The 16984-nt window shown below is 37.4% G+C and overlaps 1 protein-coding gene and 1 pseudogene across 1 annotated transcript; one reads left to right on the top strand and one right to left on the bottom strand.

Annotated features, from left to right (window-relative positions):
- Nucleotides 1-2450: 2450 nt before the first annotated feature.
- LOC108845479 (uncharacterized) lies at nt 2451-3655 on the bottom strand. Its single transcript, XM_018618685.2, has one exon. It carries the CDS (start codon nt 3607-3609, stop codon nt 2533-2535), a length of 1077 nt encoding a protein of 358 aa, XP_018474187.2. The 5' UTR covers nt 3610-3655; the 3' UTR covers nt 2451-2532.
- A 916-nt stretch (nt 3656-4571) lies between these two features.
- On the top strand, nt 4572-5602 carry LOC108845478 (3-phosphoshikimate 1-carboxyvinyltransferase, chloroplastic-like; annotated as a pseudogene).
- The last annotated feature ends 11382 nt before the right edge of the window (nt 5603-16984 follow it).

Here is a 16984-nt window from a genome sequence, read left to right as displayed (position 1 = left end):
AGCTGGGCCTAATATCAGCTGAAAGTGAAGATCCAAGAGGAACATGTCTAAAACTATCAATGGAGCTGGCCTAATATCAGCTGAAAGTGAAGGCCCAAGAGGAACGTGATCAAGATGCCGCGAAACGCCGACGATCAATTCACTCATGCTAATATCAGCTTGGCTCAACGAGAGCTTGGGTATAAACCCACGACGGATTTGCAGACGGGTTGAAGAAGTTGGTGAGAAGAAGCTCCGAGGATTCATTTGACATTCCAAAAAATCACCGAATTTTACAATTTTTTATTCGGTGGTGAACCATATATGTGTATTCAAGTGTGTGGACTTTATTTAACCTCGACAAATCTAAGTGAAACACTAAATCTTTAGTAAGTTCAAGTTTACTAACTTTAAATAAAAAATTTAACGGAATACGTAGCAAGTGATTGATGTCTGAATCAAATAAGTGGCTGTGGGAGTGAGCTTGCATGCTCTCAAAGAGAATGTACGTAGTCGGGCAAAAGAAGAAAAACGATCAAATTCGGTTTCTTCAAAACGATATATACTTTCTTTTTTTTTCAAAGAGAATGTACGTAGTTGTAACGGACCATGTACTGATGATAACTCTAGTTATAATGGTGATAACATCTTCGCCGTGCGACAGTGTTAGAAAAAGAAGCCTTTTACGGCAACAAAAAAAAATTAAGAAATCAAGGGCATCATCTATTACCATCATAAGCATAATATAACCATAAAAATTTGAGTCTATGATAATTTATGTTAAAAACATGAGGTTATAACTAACAAATACGTGGATTTACTAAGTAACAAACAATGTAACTAATGTAAAAGAACTAGAATATTAGATATTGGTGATTCATCGTTCTGAATGCATTTAATATTAAAAAAAACTAAAGTTAGTAAAAATTTATTTGTCGGTTATTATGACATATAATATTGAGTAATTAATTTTATTTAAAATTAGTTATAAAATTTAATGATAAATACTTGACTAATATTTTTAATAAATAGAAAATCTTCTTGTACAATTACTATTTTATTAGTATAATTATTTTTATATTTTTCTCTGTTATAATATGAATTATTATTTTTATTATATAGATTTTCATAATTCGCCTATGGCAACAATATACGCTCGCACGGCTTTGCATGTACTGATGATAACTCTAGTTACAATTTGACTTTTTCTTTCATGAGACAATTTTTTATTTGAAAACAATATCTCTGGTGTACCCCTCCCTAAACAACATCTTATCGAATGACGTAGTAATAAATTAAACTGTCGCATTAAACTATTCATTAATCATTTTATGGTATTTGTATTAACATATATACATCCCCACAGGAGGTTAGCTTAACAAGAACAGTCATACAGAGACCAAGGAAGAAAGCTACTTTAAATTGTGTTAGTTTCAATAAATCTTGTAAGTAATAAGTACATCTAAATTTACTAGATCCATGAATGATGCAAAATATGGTCGAGAACAATAACTTTTAGAGAGAGAGATATCGTTGCTCTGACTTCTTTCTAGAATTCCATCGGAAATAGTGGTTCCGGCTGGCGGAGAGGCTTTCACAGCCACGGCCGGTCCACAGAGCCGGACATGTCAAATTAGGGCCCTATTCCAAATATATATACTATATTTAGTCTTTATATTAAAAATTTGACTAATTAAAATTTAAAAACAATTTAATCTGTTGAGATTCAGATGAGTGAGCAACAAATAGTATTTGTTAAAGTCAGTTACAATTTTGAAAGAAGCTGAGAGAACGTCTCGTTAAAATCCGTTCATCTCTCGGTCATGCCATACTGATTTTAACAAATATTGCTTCTAGTGAAATGAAGTTGAGACAACGTCTTGTCTAGAAGAAGAAAACAAAGAATGATTTATTATCATTTAAATTATAACTACCTCTGGCCCATTCCATTTACATCTTTATTTACTACCACAAACTCTTTCTTATCAACGTTTGTGTATACATAAACATACATGGAAGAACATACATAAAACTTTTTTTGAAGTGGGAGCTCCATCCGAATGTTTCGTGATAATATGTTCAGGTCCGGCTCTGCCGGTCCAGCGATGGACAGTTTAGCATGTATGTTTTTTTTACAGGAATCAATTTTTTTTCCTCGTTTGATTGCATATAGTGAACTTTAGAATGGACTGAATCATCACTGGAACATTGTTATTTGATTACATGTATCTATGATCACTTGTAAATGGTTGGTTCATATAAATTCAGTCTCTTTGCAAGTTGCTAAAAACCAAATTATCTAGGAAATTTAAAAAAAAAAATCGCGAAAGAAAAAATCTTAGATAAAGACACTATGATATGGTGCCACAACTGATGTCCATACGACTTAAAGCAAAGTCAAGAGTATTGTGCAACCAAAATATGGAACTACTGAAGCTCCAAAGAAGGTCCATATTAATTTCATATAAAATCAAGCGAATTTAATCAACAGAGAATGCATGGATGGATGATTGCGCTGATTAAACATAATGAAGGAAGCATAACTAACTCAACTCAACTCTCTATATTTTGAGGTGGAAAGAAAAAAACGGGGTTACCAGTTCCAACGCTAATGAATTGCGAGATATGAGTAGGACAGACGATGGCGAGTTCGTCCACATCGTTCAAAAAGACTCTATTAGGGTTCAAGTCGGGAAAGGAGCTAGCATTGACACAGAATGGTTCAGACTTGGAGAGGAAAATGGCTAGGTCTCCAATGTCTTTAGTGTAAACAGCGTTTCCTAGTCCGTCTAGCTTGAACACCATCAAAGCCTTTGTTTTCATCCTGGCAACGCCTTTGAAGATCTTGGTTGTCTTCTTGTACCACTTGATCAAGAAAGTCTCACCGGTGCTTCTTGACTCCACCAAGTGTTCGCTTTTGCAGCACGCTTCCAGAAGCTCTCGTTTCTTCTTTGAAAGCTTGGGAAGGTTATCCAAGCACAAGTTCTGCAACTTGGTGTTCTTTTTGAGGAGGAGATCCCATGATGCGATGAGATGACCACCAGAACCAGGCATGAGAAACATCTCATCTTTCTTGGAAAACATGACACGTGAGGAGAAGAAGCAGGGGTTCTCGATCCTGATGTTGGTCCACTCTGAGTTTCTCTGAGCTGGTCTGCAAAAGCTGATCTGTGGTCCCAAGAACTTGACAGCCACGACACAGTCCTCATCCTCAGGGGAAGACGTGGACATTGACACGTTGGTGACGATTTGGGTTTGGCAATGAGGCAGAGTCACAAGAGGAGGTAAAGGGATGCGTTTCGGGTCCGTATACGATGCACTTGGGTTTAGATCGTCTTGGAGACGCAGTATGCCGTCTTTCTTCAAAGTAGCCACCCAACCATGGGATGACCCGATGGTTACCGAATAATCAGTGTCATACACCAAGTCCCAAGGCACAACCTTATCAATGCCGTGAGGTTGATCAGCATACAAAACACGGAGTTTTGCCTCATTAGGTCCCCAGCTGCCAGCGGCGAAGATGAAACAAGGAGCGGTTTGCGGCAAGGAAGTTGAGACAAGCGGAGAGGATCTTACCAGCACAGGTCTCCTAAAGCATAGTTTCAAGGGATGGTTGAGAAGCAGAGACATGGTGAATAAGATATGCAAGAGATTGGCAAGGAAGAAAATAACCCTAATTATGATGGTGCATTAATGTAGAGGAAGTAAAAGACTTGACTACCAAGTTTTCCGTCTTTAATTTTGGTCCTACACAATCTTAATTTGATTTCATTTCTTTTTACGATCAAACCATCCATTTTAAAACTCTTTATTTGTCACCAAATCTTTCATTTTAATTGGATTAAACTCAATTAATTCATTTTGTATTTTATATATATATACACCATATACTGACAGATTTTTTTTTGATTATCTGGAGATTCTGGGCCGAGGCTCATAATCCTCTAGGCCAAAACGGGGTTGGCGCTGATACTTTATGGCGTAAAGCATCTTTCCCACGAAGAATTGAACCCAGGAGCACAACAGCACTAACGTCTGCGCTTAAACCATACACCGACATATTTGAAACTAGATAATGTTGAAACATTGTTTTACTTATATCTTTAACAATTACATAAAATATTATTAGTAATTTTTATGGTTGTAAATAAAAACAAAAGCTAAAGTGACTTGTTACCATCCAGCCAATCACTCTCATTATGTTAATTCATCTTCTATGTCACACTACTTAAATATATTAATTAATCTTATATATTTAACGACAAGTATTTTAAAATAAATAAATAAATGAACAAATATTTTTCTTTAAATAAGAATAGGCGTAATTCTATAAACAGAGAACCGAAAACGAAAGCAAAGTAACCGAGCGGTTCGTAAGTTTCTATTAAAAAAAACTAATATTGAAAATGCAATAGGCATCCGAGTTTTCAAAATATAATTTAACCTAATATTCTACAAACATTTTTTTAAACCTAATATTTTTTATACAAAATATTTGAATTTTTTTTAACCAGTCGAATAGCTTTTATTCAAAATATTAGAAATTTCCCAAATTATTCATTTTTTCACGATTGTGTATGATTGATATAGGAATGAGAGGTTTGCCACGAATGTGTAAGACTATTATAACAATGTTCCTCTATAGAGGGAATCTTTTGCTTCCAAAAAGCCTAAAAAGTAGGGTAAGAAGAAACGTAAAGATGAGTTCAACCAACATGGACAACTTGTTTAGTCGAGAGGCTTGAGTCTGGTGGAATGCACGGGCCACGGGGACGTGATTTTGGTAGACGTTCCCGTACCGGAAACGTCCCAGGGACGGAAACACCATCGAAACGTTACGGGGACATCTTGAGGATGCAATGCATGTGATAATTGACCTATGCATGTTTTGAAATGAATTTTATTCGAAATTATAGTATTTTAAGCTAATCCACAAGAAATGGTTTCTTGATTGACACATTAGACATGTTTTGTATTTTTCAGGTGAAGCTATTAGTAGTCAGTACTTGACCGCTCTTCTCATGGCAGCTCCTTTAGCTCTTGGAGACGTGGAGATTGAGATCATTGATAAAATGATTTCTGTTCCATATGTTGAAATGACATTGAAGGTGATGGAACGTTTTGGTGTTAGTGCCGAGCATAGTGATAGCTGTGATCGTTCTTTGTCACGAGACAGTCAGAAATACAAGTAAGACGGTCATAACTTAGAATCAGATTGACACAGAAGAATGACTGACCAAATGGCAAAATTGATTTAGGTCGCCTGGTAATGCTAATGTAGAAGGTGAAGGTGATGCGTCTAGTGCTAATTATTTTCTTGCTGGTGCTAACATTACTGGTGAAACTGTCATTGTTGAAGGTTGTGGAACAGCCAGCCTGCAGGTAATACTAAGTTTATGTGAAATTTGATTAGCTCAACGTTTCGTCTTTGACTAGTTGTGTGAAGAATCTAAGCTCTTTTTTTTTGTGTGTGATGAATCTCTAAGGGAGATGTGAAGTTTGCTGAGTTTCTTGAGAAAATGGGATGTAAAGTGTCCTGGACAGAGAACAGTCTTATTGACCATCTAGAGATGCTTTAGGAATGAGACACTTGCGCGCTGTTGATGTAAACATGAACACTTGAGAAAATGGGATGTAAAGTGTCCTGGACAGAAGACAGTCTCATTGCCCTTTGTATTTTTTATTTAAAAATAAACTAAACATCAATTTGTGTAGTTTATCAATATTGTTTAGTTTATTTTTAATTCTATGGGTTGCAACGGGATAGTTTCTTGAAGCTTTCTTCTGGTTTTATAAAAAAATTATCCCAATGTAACACCAAATGTAAAATCAGTTTTTTTTTTGAATTAATTTAATATTCTTTGAAAGAAGAAATTAACTAAACCTCGTAAGGTTTAAAAATTGGTTTAAATAAAAGACTAAAAATGACTTACATCAACCCTATTTTACCCTACATAGGAAGATTTATAAGAAGGCTCATTTGGACAAAAAATTAAAAATAAGAAGGCTCATTTATTGGTATTTTTTTTTTTTGGAACACGTTTATTGGAAATGTATAGAAATTTAGAGAAAAATCCGTAGCAAAATTGATGCTAAGGACTACCACATTATGCTAAGGACAACCACATTGATTAGATACTGATTTATAAGAAGGTTTATTTGGACAAACATGCACATTGATTAGATACTTGAATATCTTAAAGTAAAAAAAATAATGATTTTATTTAGGATAATAACTGGATCAGTAGGACAATTCGACTCATTTTTCTTGCATCTTTTTATTATATTTTAAAACTTTTTAGGCTTAGATACTTAGTCTAAAAGTATCAATGGAGCTGGGCCTAATATCAGCTGAAAGTGAAGATCCAAGAGGAACATGTCTAAAACTATCAATGGAGCTGGCCTAATATCAGCTGAAAGTGAAGGCCCAAGAGGAACGTGATCAAGATGCCGCGAAACGCCGACGATCAATTCACTCATGCTAATATCAGCTTGGCTCAACGAGAGCTTGGGTATAAACCCACGACGGATTTGCAGACGGGTTGAAGAAGTTGGTGAGAAGAAGCTCCGAGGATTCATTTGACATTCCAAAAAATCACCGAATTTTACAATTTTTTATTCGGTGGTGAACCATATATGTGTATTCAAGTGTGTGGACTTTATTTAACCTCGACAAATCTAAGTGAAACACTAAATCTTTAGTAAGTTCAAGTTTACTAACTTTAAATAAAAAAATTAACGGAATACGTAGCAAGTGATTGATGTCTGAATCAAATAAGTGGCTGTGGGAGTGAGCTTGCATGCTCTCAAAGAGAATGTACGTAGTTGGGCAAAAGAAGAAAAACGATCAAATTCGGTTTCTTCAAAACGATATATACTTTCTTTTTTTTTTCAAAGAGAATGTACGTAGTTGTAACGGACCATGTACTGATGATAACTCTAGTTATAATGGTGATAATATCTTCGCCGTGCGACAGCGTTAGAAAAAGAAGCCTTTTACGGCAACAAAAAAAAAATTAAGAAATCAAGGGCATCATCTATTACCATCATAAGCATAATATAACCATAAAAATTTGAGTCTATGATAATTTATGTTAAAAACATGAGGTTATAACTAACAAATACGTGGATTTACTAAGTAACAAACAATGTAACTAATGTAAAAGAACTAGAATATTAGATATTGGTGATTCATCGTTCTGAATGCATTTAATATTAAAAAAAACTAAAGTTAGTAAAAATTTCTTTGTCGGTTATTATGACATATAATATTGAGTAATTAATTTTATTTAAAATTAGTTATAAAATTTAATGATAAATACTTGACTAATATTTTTAATAAATAGAAAATCTTCTTGTACAATTACTATTTTATTAGTATAATTATTTTTATATTTTTCTCTGTTATAATATGAATTATTATTTTTATTATATAGATTTTCATAATTCGCCTATGGCAACAATATACGCTCGCACGGCTTTGCATGTACTGATGATAACTCTAGTTACAATTTGACTTTTTCTTTCATGAGACAATTTTTTATTTGAAAACAATATCTCTGGTGTACCCCTCCCTAAACAACATCTTATCGGATGATGTAGTAATAAATTAAACTGTCGCATTAAACTATTCATTAATCATTTTATGGTATTTGTATTAACATATATACATCCCCACAGGAGGTTAGCTTAACAAGAACAGTCATACAGAGACCAAGGAAGAAAGCTACTTTAAATTGTGTTAGTTTCAATAAATCTTGTAAGTAATAAGTACATCTAAATTTACTAGATCCATGAATGATGCAAAATATGGTCGAGAACAATAACTTTTAGAGAGAGAGATATTGTTGCTCTGACTTCTTTCTAGAATTCCATCGGAAATAGTGGTTCCGGCTGGCGGAGAGGCTTTCACAGCCACGGCCGGTCCACAGAGCCGGACATGTCAAATTAGGGCCCTATTCCAAATATATATACTATATTTAGTCTTTATATTAAAAATTTGACTAATTAAAATTTAAAAACAATTTAATCTGTTGAGATTCAGATGAGTGAGCAACAAATAGTATTTGTTAAAGTCAGTTACAATTTTGAAAGAAGCTGAGAGAACGTCTCGTTAAAATCCGTTCATCTCTCGGTCATGCCATACTAATTTTAACAAATATTGCTTCTAGTGAAATGAAGTTGAGACAACGTCTTGTCTAGAAGAAGAAAACAAAGAATGATTTATTATCATTTAAATTATAACTACCTCTGGCTCATTCCATTTACATCTTTATTTACTACCACAAACTCTTTCTTATCAACGTTTGTGTATACATAAACATACATGGAAGAACATACATAAAACTTTTTTTGAAGTGGGGGCTCCATCCGAATGTTTCGTGATAATATGTTCAGGTCCGGCTCTGCCGGTCCAGCTTTCGTTTTTTTAATTTTATTTTCCTTTCTTGTTTGCATGTCGCTTGGAGAAATAGGGATTATCGAAGTCCTTCTATTGTGTCTGGTCGGTTTTGCTTCTGGGGCGAGGAGATTTCTAACGCTCTTGTCGTCGCCGGCTTTGCCTCTGGGGAGTGAAGGCTCTCTGCCTTGCGCCGCCGGTTTTTGTGTCGATAACATAGGTTCTAAGGATAGGTTTTTTAGTCTGGTGTGGTTTCATAGGTTGTCGGGTTGTGGTTTCTTTGGATGAGATGTCGAATTGCTCGATTGATCTCTCTGATTCTGATGAAGTAATAGTGTTGAAGATAAGAGGTAGAGGTAATTTTGTAAAGGACGGTTTTGGAGTCTAGGGATGAGATTTCCAGCGTCGGTGTGTGTGGTGGCTCTACGATTGGATGTGATCTCGGTGATACTCGATAGAAGTTCTCCGGTGGAAGGAGCAAAGAAGGTGAAGGTGAAAGGGCCGGATTTCTGGTTTCTGGCATGTTTCTCGGTGTTCCGGTGAAGCAACACTTCGTTGTCGGTTGCTTTGTGACGCGTGTGCCTCGTTGTTTGAGGTTTCAACACATGCTCTCTTTCTTTCCTCAGAGCGACACATGTTTCGGTGCGGGTCTAAATGCTGCGTTTTGGTGTTTCAGTTGGGCCAGTTTTTGGTTCGGTTAAGTTTGGGCCAGTGTTAGGCCTTTAGTTTAAGTAATTGTGTTTTGTATGTTTTTTAGATCCTATCTTTTGGGCTTTGTTGTATTTGGGCTTTAGACTCATTAATAATATTAAATAGATGGCAAAAAAAAAATACTAGATCCATGAAACCACTAAATCCAAAAAGAAAAAAATTGATTGATTTCAGCAAAAACTATTACATAATTCGGTAAAAAAGTGATGCGCTAGCTGTATTGTATGTATGTAAATAAGTGATGCGCTTTATTGTATGTGGTTTTCATGTAAACATGTTATCAGATGGATTTTAGCATGATATAATTAAAAAATCACACACAATAAATCACGTGCGTTACAAAAAAAACCAAAATACTGTCAACATTAAAAGACTGATTCCGGAACTTAAGATATAGCAAAAATCGTCTATAGAAAAGAAGATGAGACAGTGATAGGATAACCCAGAGGAGAAAACATATGCGGATAATTTGTCTTTTTCTATTCTGGGAGAAAAGAGTAAATAACTTTTTGTGTCCTAAACAAGACGGTATCAGATTATACATCAACTGTTAGTTTATAACTTTGGTTGTTTTTTATTGGGCTTAGAATCGACATTAGGAAATGAAACTGTGAAGTCGGGCAATATATAGATGAAGAATAATGAGATGAAACTAGGAAAGTCAATGATCCAATGAAACAAGAAACAGAAACTCCAAAAGATCCAACCTTTTAATGAACTAAGAGCAATCCCATGAGGACTTATAAACTGAAAGATCCAACCTTTTTATTAAACTACGAAATCCAGACTGACTATGAAACTGAAACTCCAACTCGTTCGGTACCTTGGCAGTTTTCACACATCGCCGTCGTCTTCTCCTGGCTCGCCGCCGTTGCTCGCCTCCGCATTCTCCTTGCTCGCCTCCGCCGCCTTCTCCTTTATGGTGATGTGAATGGTCGTCCCGGACTTCACCTCTGTTTCCCCCGCCTTGGGATGTAAGTTCGAGATACAGCGAGAACAGACGGTACAAAATAATTCCAAGAACAATTATCTCTTTATTAAGAATCACTGAAACAATCTTTTACAAAGACTTGTCAAATCCGAATTACTCAATGCCACACACGGCTTGACACGGATCAATTCTTAATCTATCCTTATGAGGAACCAACCCCTGTTGATCACCTCTACAAATCACTCACTGTCTGAAACCCCAAAGCTGCTGCTATGTTTCTGTGAGAATTACAACGTCAAAAACTCTAACCCTAATTCTAGGAAAAAGCCACAATATATATTAAATAATATTTTTCTATTATCTAATATAATATTTCCTATATTTTAGCATCACCAAATCTTCCAATTTGTGATCTAATCACGCTCCTTTAATGCATATTTCGTCAATCAAGTATATAGAAATATTCCATATCATCACATCTTGATGTTTCTTTTTTATTCTTCGAAGCGTGTGTCACACACCATCCTGTGTGTGTAACACAAGTACACGAACCAAAACTCCACCACTGCAACAGCTTCTCAAGCTCCAAGTTCTTGAGCTTACATTCTCCCCCTTTTTCACTAAGTTTTACAACTCAAGCCTAAGAACAATATGCATCATACATACCACCAAAGTACTAACTTAAACTCCCCCTGCTTGAGTGAAAAAATCTTTGAACAACTTCATGATACTTGTGGGACCATCAAAAACTCTCAGTACCCTCTAGGCCATCGAACTGGTTCTTCAAACTCAGTATATTGATCACCCATTCGATTGTATGACACACTAGTATGCTCGTGTGACACACCTTTCGTAAACTTAGGATACATATCCTTCTTAGCTATCCAAACATGTCCATATCTTCTAGGTTCCACATAACAAAAGTTCATCTTCCAAGCTCGCTCAGTCTGGTTTCTCCTAGAATAACAGAAAGCAACAGTATGTCCGGTCTTACCACAAAAGAGACATCCATTCATTTGCTTAGCAACAACTTTTATGTCTTGTATCTTTGGAACCACAGTCTTTGCTTGAGTTTCATCCTTTTGTTCAGCTGAAACAACAGGGATTGAGCGTTTTACAAACTTGATTCCTTCATTCTTGTCAACTTCTTGTGAAGTCGTCCCTTTATAACCCAAACCCCAACTGATTTTTGGAGACTGCCCAATTGACAAGATATGATCCAGACTTGGTGATCCAGTGTTCAACATTCTCACTTTCTTGTAGTTCTCAGCAAGTTGTCTTTCCAGAAGCTGACTCTTCTCAAGTTCTTGATTCAACAGTTGTTTCATCTGATAAACCTTTATTTCAGACTCTTGTTGAAGTTGATTCTGCTCTGCAATAACTCTCTTAAGAGACTGAAGCTCGTCTTCATTATCATCCTCTCTCACCCTACACTTTGATTCACCCTTCGCATCAGTCTGTTCCATCTCTAGGATGTTGACTTGATCTTTTAAGACAGCTTTATCCTTGATGAGCTGTAGGTTTTCGTGACTGAGTTCTTCAAATTTACCAAAGAGAACCTTATACTCGGCTAGAAGATCTGCATCTATATCACTTTCTGTATCACTATGTGACGCATCTGAATTGGTGTGTGACACACCCGACATACGAATTTCTCCCTTAGTGATGTCTTTTTCAGATCCTATAACTCCATGAAGAGACACGAAATTGAGAGCATCTTCTTTTCTCTCTGGTACTTTATCATTGCAACTTTTCTTCATCTTCATCTTTTTGGTGTTCACACAATCTGATTTTATGTGCCCATAACCATTACATCCATTACACTTGATTTCTTTTCTCTTGAATGATGGACACTCTGTTTTGACATGCCCAATACCATGACAATTAAAACACACCACTGCCTGCCATTTATGTCTTTCTTCTTCTCTCGGCAGTCTGTCGCTGGACATCTTATTCAAAAGATTCATGGTTTCTTCAAGTTTCTGAATCACCAAGTGAATAGATTCTTCAAGCTTCTTAGCTTTCTGGATGTCTTCATTAATTGTAATTTGAGAGTCTTGAGCAGGCTTTGAACACTTAGATTCCAATTCCATCTCCTCAGCCTTTAATATCCTTACTACCTCAGCAAACTTCAGTTCATCAGTGTTCATCGTCAATATTATCGCTACTTTATGTGCTGCAAACTTAGTAGGCAAACATCGCAAAAACTTCTTCACCAATTTTGCATCTTCATATTTTTTACCTAAAACTTGTGCTTCATTGGCTATGGAGCTGAGCTTCGCACTGAAATCTCCGATCTTCTCATCATCCCTCATCCTTATGTCTTCAAACTGTGATGCAAGCAAGTCCAATCTTATCCTCCTAACATTCGCAGTACCCTCGAAAGCATTTTGTAGTATATCCCAAGCCTTTTTAGCTGATTCACATCCCTGAATAAGCTCAAATTGCTTTGCATCTACAGAACTGAAGATTGTATCAAGTGCTTTGCATTAAACCTTGAAAGTTTTTTCTCTGTTGCTGTCCACTTTGTCTTCAGTTTGGGACTCTTCAAACCATCTTCTTGCATCACAAACGGTTCTTCCCATCCAGTTTGAACAACTGTCCAGATATCTCCATCAGTCCCACGTAAGTTTGCTCTCATTCTTACTTTCCAATACCCATAGTTCACATCATTCAGCAGCAATATATTTTGTGCCAAAATCGCCATATTCTCTTCTCAGGATCTCACCTTGGTTCGAAGATGTCTTCTTCGTTTAGCTGTCCTGCTCTGATACCAATTGTAAGTTCGAGATACAGCGAGAACAGACGGCACAAAATAATTCCAAGAACAATTATCTCTTTATTAAGAATCACTGAAACAATCTTTTACAAAGACTTGTCAAATCCGAATTACTCAACGCCACACACGGCTTGACACGGATCAATTCTTAATTATCCTTATGAGGAACCAACCCCTGTTGATCACCTCTACAAATCACTCACTGTCTGAAACCCCAAAGCTGCTGCTATGTTTCTGTGAGAATTACAACGTCAAAAGCTCTAACCCTAATTCTAGGAAAAAGCCACAATATATATTAAATAATATTTTTCTATTATCTAATATAATATTTCCTATATTTTAGCATCACCAAATCTTCCAATTTGTGATCTAATCACGCTCCTTTAATGCATATTTCGTCAACCAAGTATATAGAAATATTCCATATCATCACATCTTGATGTTTTCTTTTTATTCTTCGAAGCGTGTGTCACACACCATCCTGTGTGTGTAACACAAGTACACGAACCAAAACTCCACCACTGCAACAGCTTCTCAAGCTCCAAGTTCTTGAGCTTACATGGGATTCTCCTGGCTCACCAACGCTTCCATGCTCGGCGGCAAGTTAATGGTGACGACGGCCTTGACACCATCTTTTTCCGGTTTCCTCCACTCTTGCTCCTTCAACGCACCGGCGTGTCCTCCAACACCGACGTTGTTGTGACGGATGTGAGAAAATATAGATTAACAGATGAATGAATGATGTCTTGCATATTTCCATTGTTTTATCTTCATATTTGCATGCATTTTGATCATCTAGAATAGGATTTAGGCATGTTTAGGTTGCATTTTGCATACATAAGTCTTTATCAGGTGTTGGAGTACCACATGGAGCATTTGGGATGCATTGGGGACTCAAAAGAGGCAAAAGGAGTGACTTAGAGGTGACCAAGAACTCACAGCGACCTCAGTGCAGCGACCCTGACCGCCCGCTACGACTTCACCACCTGGAGCGACCCGTCCCAGCGGCTCGTGCTGCCCGCTGCGATTTCACCACCTGGAGCGGCCTCACCTCAACGGCCCGTGCTGCTCGCTCGTCTTCTTCGCAGCGACCAACCGGAGCGGCTCCCTCTACCCGCTGCGCCTCGTCCCCTGGAGCGACCCCGAGCCAGCGAGGAGACCAGCTCGCTCGTCTCATCTGCAGCGGCTGTGCGGAGCGACCCCTCCTGGTCGCTCCGAGCCCGTTTCATCTCGAACTTAAACATTTCTCAGGGGCATTTTAGTTATTTGTATGCACGTTTTTCTGTTCTAAAACCTAAGTTTAAGTATTGTGTAAGCCACCAGAGGCTAATCTAACTTTTGTTACTTGGTAAACATCAAAAACTATTGGAGATTTCATCTTTTGGATCATTGATTCTCTTGTTCTTGTTTTATTTCTTGTTGATTTCTGTTATTTCATCTCTGTTTATGATCAATCTGAAACTCAATAAGAGTTTAAGAATGATCATGAACCTTAGTGAGTAATCCACCATTGAATTCATGGGTTATGAAGATTTAGGGTGATTAAGTTAGTTGTAGGATGTTTTAGTATAAATCAAACCTTATTCCTTGCCTAGGAGAGTAATCGTAATGCATCTGTTGAGTTGGCCTCTCAAAAGTTGATCTTTAGACATCTCCCACCCACAAGGTGTTCGATGATATGTCTGAGTCAACTCTCCTAAGCTCTTAACACACTTTACCAAAGACATTTGTTATTAAGGGTGTTAAGATAGCCAATAGACTTGTTTGTTAATGATTGCTTTTATATTATTCAGCCAAAGACATTTGATGTCTGAAATATGTTAGCAAATGAGCATTCATCTAGACATAGAGTTTGTTTAAGATTGTGTCTAAGCTTAAGGTTGATTAGTTTGATTGACTGTTGCCATCCTTAGTTTGAAGCTTGATCATCCAAGGTCTAAATTCCTATACCCATGAGTTCTCCTTTCTCATAAAAGAAAGTTCATTGATTTACTGTTTTTATTGTTAGTTATTGCATATTAGGTTCTAGAAATCATCAAATCCTCGATTGCACTTAGATTAAGGAAGTACTTGCATTCTTGGTGATTTGAATCCCTTGGAATTGGTTCGACATTTCACTCATATTACAACATTTGTTTTAGGAGCTTTGAAACTCCTAGCATCAATGAATAAGAAGGATTGGCACAGAGATTTAACGTGGTTAACCCTTAGGGCTTAGTCCACGGGCAAAGAGAGTACTTTATTGATGGAGGCTAGATTTTCAGAGTACAATTCGTGCTACACAATAGAGTAAAACCCTAGATATATATATAAGAAAGTCTTTAATGAAACTTTCCATATTTCTCGGATTTGGGTACTATCGACCGATATGACAACACGTCTATTGATCGATACTCTCCTTTCATATATCGCCCGATCCATGACGTCTGGATCGCCCGATATAACTCAGCTCGCAGATTCAAGGCATATTTTAACAAATCTTCACCTTGACTTGAATCCTCCATAATCAGATGTACCAGAATGCACTTCTCTGTGCTCAGAATATAGATGTACCAGAATCCCTCTTTGCCCCAGATGTTTCGTCGAACTCAGACGTCAGATGTCCCGTCGGACTCAGATGCTCCTCAGAGCCAGATGCCCCTTAGGGCTAGATACCCATCAGGGCCAGATTAGCAGCTTGAGATGTTCAGCAAATCAAGACAATGCTTGAATTTGCTGTGAGGAACCGCCTTAGTGAACATATCTGCAGGATTATCAGCTGTTCCTACCTTCTTCACTTCAATCCTCTTTTCTTCTCTCAGAAAATGGTATCTTACATCAATATGTTTGGTTCTCTCATGATGAACCTGATCCTTGGCTAAACAGATAACACTCAAGCTATCACAGAACACAGTAGCCTGATCATGATGAAGACCAAGATCACTGACCATCCCTCTTAACCATATCGCCTCCTTATCAGCTTCTGTCAATGCCATATACTCTGCCTCAGTAGTAGACAAAGTCATCGTCGACTGCAAAGTCGCCTTCCAACTCACAACAGAACCACCCAGAGTAAATACATAACCAGTCATAGATCTCCTGCTGTCCACATCTCCTGCATAATCTGAATCAGAATACCCAGTAACCAGTCTTGGATCCTTATCTCCATAGACAAGACCAACATCAGATGTACCCTTAAGGTACCAGATTGACCTCTTTTGGCCAATCATCTTGTGTCTCTGAAACTGTCGTATCGAACGATGCATAAGTGCTGGTGTCGATCGATTTCCCTTTGTCTTGTCTCTATAGACAAAACCAATCTCAGATGTACCTTTGAGGTACCAGAAAGTCTTACATTCAGAATTCAGTAGCTCTTTCAACTTCTGAACATCACACATTTTCTTGACAACTATCATCTTGATATCTACATAAAACACCGGATAGATATGCGAAACATCCTCCACCTTGCTCATGTAAATACAACAGTCATAAGGACTCATGTCGTAGCCCAAACTGACCCTATAGCTATCCGACCTCTTATACCACTTGCAAGTCACAACCTTTCTCCCAAGTAATAGTGTAATCAGATCCCATGTGTGATTCTTCTCGTAAGATTCCATCTCAGCTTCCATTGCAGCAAACCATCTCTCAGACGCATAACTCGAAATAGCTTCTCTATAAGTGGTTGGCTCGTAAGTATCCACTTCCTCTGCAACCTGTAGTGCATAAACCACCATATCTTCAAACCGGTATCTCGCTGGTGGCCTGACATCAACTCTCATTGGTATATCTTTAGCAATACTGTACTTTTCAGACCCAACATGTTGATTTCCATAATAATAAGACTTTGGCTGCTCGTCAGTCAACGATCGCAGAATCTCTTCTTCCGACGTCGATCGACACTGTTGATCCAACATCGATCGACACTGATAACCCAAAATCGATCGACACTGATCATCTGTAGTCGATCGACACTGATGATCCGACTGCACTTCCTGCAGCTCCACCTGCTTGTTAAAACCCTCTGCTGCAGCCCAAAACCTCTTTTCCAAACTACCATTTGAAAGCATGCACCTCGCTCTCTCATACATAGTTTGGTAAATTCTCTTTGTTACACCATTCTTCTTTGGTGTATCCCTGATTGTAAGATGCTTAGTAGCTCTTACATCCTTAGAAAACTGATTGAACTCTGATGAACAGAATTCCA

This window comes from Raphanus sativus, chromosome 3 (genome assembly GCF_000801105.2).
Source record: "Raphanus sativus cultivar WK10039 chromosome 3, ASM80110v3, whole genome shotgun sequence".
In the NCBI taxonomy this organism is placed as follows: Eukaryota; Viridiplantae; Streptophyta; class Magnoliopsida; order Brassicales; family Brassicaceae; genus Raphanus; species Raphanus sativus.
Note: the sequence above shows the minus strand (reverse complement) of the source record. Positions and strands in the feature narration are given on the sequence as shown.